The sequence below is a fragment of the Heteronotia binoei genome, chromosome 3 (assembly GCF_032191835.1).
Source record: "Heteronotia binoei isolate CCM8104 ecotype False Entrance Well chromosome 3, APGP_CSIRO_Hbin_v1, whole genome shotgun sequence".
NCBI lineage: Eukaryota > Metazoa > Chordata > Lepidosauria > Squamata > Gekkonidae > Heteronotia > Heteronotia binoei.
In genome coordinates, this window is record NC_083225.1 from 161,308,153 (window position 1) to 161,313,276 (window position 5,124).

A 5,124-nucleotide genomic window follows, 5' to 3' on the forward strand; every position below is an offset into this window, starting at 1 on the left:
TAAATAAATAAATATCTGCTGGCATTACGGAAAGCAGCACAACCACACGCCGCGGGCTAGGAGACGAGGCTTCCCTCGCCTTCTTGCTTTAAGACAGGACGCACAAAACCACCCCTCTGCTGTCCTTGTGTCTCCCAGTCCACAGCGGGCGGGTTCCCTGGCCTCGAGGGAGCCGGCGAAGATCCCCCCCCCCTTGCCAGGTTCCACCTTTCGTGGCAGGAGGGAGGAAGAGTGCGGGGACCCTCCCCAAATCCCAGCGGGCGGGCGGGCGGGCGGCTGTCCTCTTCTGCCCGGGAGAAGCCCCGCGGAGCCGCACGTCCCCTGATGCGCCTGGCGCCGGGCAGTTCTCCTGGCTTCCCCGCAGCAGAGCCACACCTCTCCGCCTCCCCGGCGCGATTCTTCGCGGTATTTACAGAGGCCGCCCTGCCTGCCTGTCCGCAGCCGGGGCCGGGAGCGTCTGTCCCCAAGGGCCGCCCAGAGGGCCGAGGCGCGGCGGAGGGGGCTTAGGGGGTGACGGCGAGGTGGTCCCGCTCGTCTTTGCCCGAGGAAGAGGGCGACATGGGCAGGTCGTCGTCGTCCTCTTCGGGGCACTTGGCTGCAGCCGAGAGGGAGGCGCACTTGCAGCCGTGGGGGGCGGAGGGGCCGGCGCGGTGGGGCCCGCCCTTGCCCTCCTTCTTGTGCTTGACGCGGCGGTTCTGGAACCAGATCTTCACCTGCTTCTCGGAGAGGTTCAGGTAGGTGGCGATCTCGATGCGCCGCAGCCGCGACAGGTACATGTTGGAGGCGAACTCCCGCTCCAGCTCCAGGAGCTGCGTGCTGGTGAAGGCCGTGCGCATCCGCTTGCTGCTGGGCAGCTGGCCAGACGTGCTGTCTGCAAAGGAGGCACAAAGGCGCGCCGTTAAGCCCCGCTCCGAGACCAGCCTCCCCCCTCCCCAGCAGCTGGAAAAGGAGCACCGACTGGCCCCAGGGAGCCCCAGGAATCCCGCAGAGACCCCAGTGGTAGTGTGAACTACACCTGGCTGCGCTTGGAAGCTAGCAGAGTATCCCGAAGCACAGCGGGAGCGAGAAGAGGGGAAACTGCAAGGTCGGGACCTTCTCGGCTATAGAGATACGCTAAAGATACCCCCTGTATCGCTATGCGCATTCACAGGGGGCCTGTACGTGCCATCCCCACCGCTTCACACCCTCCTGTGTCAACTCTCCCCGTTTTAACCCTACATAGGCTGGCACCCCAACAGGCAGCCTGAGCCTTTGTATGGTGGTTATTCCGAAACACTTCGGATTCCGTCCCTTGCAATTGGTTTGCGCTATAACGCCGCAACGCTAAGCAGAGTTGCATTCCTCACTCTGCTTCGGAGGCGCCTGCAAAACGGTTCACTGGCCGCAGACTGCTCAGAAGGCACAGTCTGAAACAGACCTAGCGAAGTCTGATGGGAGCCCCCGGAATGCAGAGCAAAGCCGCCAGTCCGCACCAGATCTATTTGGAAGCGCTGGAGTTATTTGAAGATCCATAGGATCTACTCCCAAAGGTATCGCCATGCAAATTCTGGGGCTTCTTTCCGGTTTCTTTCACTCGGGATCTTAGGTCAGGCCTAAGGACATTGGGGGGGGGTGGCTTTCACACACACTAAATAGCTCACTTTCACTCCACTTCCAATGCACTTTGCAACTGGATTTTGCTTGCAAACTGCGGCTGAAGTGGGCTGAAACAGCATCTGTAGCCTGTGCGGAAACGCCCCAAATTGGTCTGGCAAGAGGGACCGACCCGCCGCCCATCCCAGCGGCCCAAGGACCCTCCCTGAGCCCAGTCCCTTCGCTCATTTCCTTCTGTGCTCCGCGGCAATATGCCCCACCCTAGCGCGCACCCCCAGGTTCGAGTCCCCCCTTCCCTGGAGTGCGGCGCCCTCTCCCCGCCCCCACCCAGGCCCCTTCCCGAAGCCGGCGTCGACTCACCGACGGAGATGCAGTGGAAGTGCCGGGGGTCGGGCAGGGGGTAGGCGCTCTGGTAGAGGGCGGGCGGGTGGGCGGCAGCGGCGCTTCCAGCGGGCTGCCGGGCGGCCAGGGGCGAAGGGCAATACTGGGAGCCGAAAGGCGGGAAGGAGGCCTTGAGGAGCGGCAGGGCGGGCGGCGGCGGCGGGTGCAGCTGCGAGGCGGCGGCCATGCAGAGCGGGCACACGCACAGCAGCCCGGCCTTGCGCGCCGCCGACGTGGCCCCCGGCGCGGCCGGGCAGGCGCCCCCGGAGGTCGCCGAGAGCCCGTGCAGCGGGTGCGAGGGGTGCACGGCATAGGGGAAGAGCGGAGGTGGCGGAGGGCTGCCCGGGGACGAGCCTCCTTTCTTCTCGCCGCCGCCTTCGCGCAGCACCAGCGAATCCACCAGGAAGGAGCGCGGCATGCCTCCGCCCCGTCCAGCCTTTGCGCCTTCGCCCCGGCCTCGGCTCGGCTCGCCCGGCTCTGCGGCTCCTGCCAGGGCGCTGACCAGCGCCAGTGGTGCTGAAAGGGCCGCCGGGCCCGCTTTAAATAGTCCCGTCGTCGGGGGCCATGTGATGAGGGCGACGCCGGGAGCTGCCCGAGCCGCCGTCAATAGGCTTTTTGTGCCGCGCCTTGGCACCGCCGCTGCGCGCTCCCTCATTGTGCCCCGAGCTCGCCAAAGGAGCCGCACAATGCCCCCTATTCTTGTCCGCCCCACCCACGCCTCCCTCGCGGGCGCCCGGCCCCGGACCCCCCTCCTTCCCTCCCTCTCGCCCCTCGCCGCCGCGGCCACTCCATTGGCTCCTCCGACGGCGCGACGGCTTAGAAAGAAGGAAGGCGACGCACCGACCCACTTCTCCGCCTTGCTCTGCGCCTCGAGCGCCCTTTGCCCGGCAGACAGTCCGGCTTCTTCTCCTTCTTCTCCTCTCACCAAGGGAAGCTTAGGAGCTCTTCAGGCGCATCCTGTAGACGAGCCTCCTTACCTTAGCTCGGGAAGCTGCTGGTTGTCTCCCTTTGTTGGCTAGGAAGTCGAAATCCACAGGTGGAAACCGAGGCATCCAAAGGATTTCTAAGCCTGCGCCTGCTGATAAAGCCAGAGGCAACTCATTGGCAGGCCTTCCAAGAGAAATCCAGCGCGCTGCAGAGCCTGGCCACGGGATGACCTCGATCTCGGGCGCAGTCGGTCATCATTGCGAATCGCCCCACGATCCCCAAACGCATTTATTTGGCGTTTGCTGCCAAGTTAAGCGCGGCTCCAAGTGTTAGGGTGGAGGGCGCCCCGATAGGAGCCTAAGTAAAAGCGTTTCTCTTCGCCTCACTTTCAGGGAAGATCCTTTCTACCTGTTGATCTGGACGACCCAGTAACATAAACCTTAGACGCTTTCATTTGGTACTTTAGCATGGACCTTGTGCCAAAAATACGATTTAAAAAAAAATCTGTTTGTGGACAGATTAAACGGCCCTGCGCCGAGTCAAGCCCTTGGCTTCAGGGCTGTCTCCTCTAACTGGCCTTGGCTCTCCAGGGTCTCAGGCGGACTTTCCCTGCACCTGGTTGGTTCCTTTTCTTTGTATTCTTCAGGAGTGACGGTTTATTCTCCCTTCCCAAAACGATGCCCCTTCTCTTATTCCAGCTGCATTAGTATAGACTGCGACATAGCTGTCCAGTTGACATAGAATTGTATGATGATGAGCAGTTCCAGTAGTAGGCTACAGAGAAGTGTAATAATACTCTCCGACAACTATTCGCCTTCTTCGTATAGTGCCATCTAGAACAGTATGGTCAGAGTGAGATGAAATAGTTAGCCGACAGGAGACAATCAATTTATTAGCCGCAGCTTATTGCTGGAACTCTGTCTGGGGCAGTGATGCTCTGTATTCTTGGTGCCCGGCGGGGGGGGGGGGGCGGGGGGCACAGTGAGAGGGCTTCTAGCCCCACTGATGGACTTCTTGATGGCACTTGGGGTTTTGGCCACTGTGTGACGCAGAGTGTTGGAGTGGATGGGCCATTGGCCTGATCCGACATGGCTTCTCTTACGTTCTTAATTTACTAGCACTTACTTCCAAACAGCTTTTCTTGGGAACGGTACCATTATTTTGTTTGTGAAGCTGCCCTAAAGGCGGTTCCATCCAGTCTTGTCTGTGTAATCTGTTGAAATGAACGGGGACCTTCCCCCACCCCACCCCACCCCCCAGTGGTGTAGCAGAGGGTTGCGTCATTCTCCTTTGTGCTAGGAAATGCCTTTTTAATGACCATTGGGAGCCGGTCTGATAGTAAAGGTGTTGGTTTAGGACACGGGAGTCTCAGGTTCCAGTCCCAAAACTGCGCTGGGCGACCCTGGAACTATCACGCCCTCTCTTAGCCTAACCTACTTCACAGGGGTGTTGTGCAGATAACCTGGAGGAAGGGGGCAATTATGGGTCTCCTTTCGCGAGAGAAGCAGGATATAAAATGAGATTCTTTCCCACAACATGAAAACGAGAGGAAGTGGGCTTTTGGTCCATGAAAAGGGAAATGAAAATGTGGTCGTCTGCAAGGTACCACAAGACTCCTGTTCTCACAAGTGAAGACCTCTGTGGAATGATTCCCCCGCAATAGTTTTCCCTTCCTTCTGTTCAACCCTCCACCCCACCCCCCCAACACACCATCTCTCCGAGACTCCCGAGTCCTGGTTTTAAACAGTTTTTGGTCTTGAAGAAAACTCTCGCAGTCTTGTTCCCTATGGCACCCAGCAGAAGCCTGAGATTGGATAACTAAAACGCAGGAGGGAACTTAAAAGCGGTCCCCTCCCCCGCCCCCCCCCCCCGGGTCGCTGGTTTAAAGAACGACTCAGCAGCGGGACGGGCAAAGGACTGAGGGTGAAGCGGCCGCTGGAGCGAAAAGCAGACTTCCCCGGAGGCAGGCCGGCGACTCCTCTTGGCCCTCCGCCTTCAGAGGAAGGTCGTTGCCATCCTTTAAAGCTGAAGGGAGGGCACTGCTGCCGGGGGCAGTTCCTCTGGGGACCCTCACCTTTGAACGCAGCGCGGCAGACCCCTCGCGACCCACACCTCTTCCTTGACAGTGACGGCTTTTGCAAAAGCCTCAGGTTTTTTACAGGGTTTTAAATTGCAGAGGGCACCTGACAATTTGACTTTCTCCCCACCACCACCCCAAAAGAA

The 5,124-nt window shown here is 60.0% G+C and overlaps 1 protein-coding gene across 1 annotated transcript; it reads right to left on the bottom strand.

Moving 5' to 3' along the window:
* Positions 1–503: 503 nt before the first annotated feature.
* On the bottom strand, positions 504–2,405 carry LOC132568990 (GS homeobox 1-like). Its single transcript, XM_060235177.1, has 2 exons — positions 1,954–2,405; positions 504–871 (listed from the first exon to the last, which is right to left on the bottom strand). Exons 1-2 carry the CDS (start codon positions 2,390–2,392, stop codon positions 504–506), a joined length of 807 nt encoding a protein of 268 aa, XP_060091160.1. The 5' UTR covers positions 2,393–2,405.
* Positions 2,406–5,124: the final 2,719 nt, after the last annotated feature.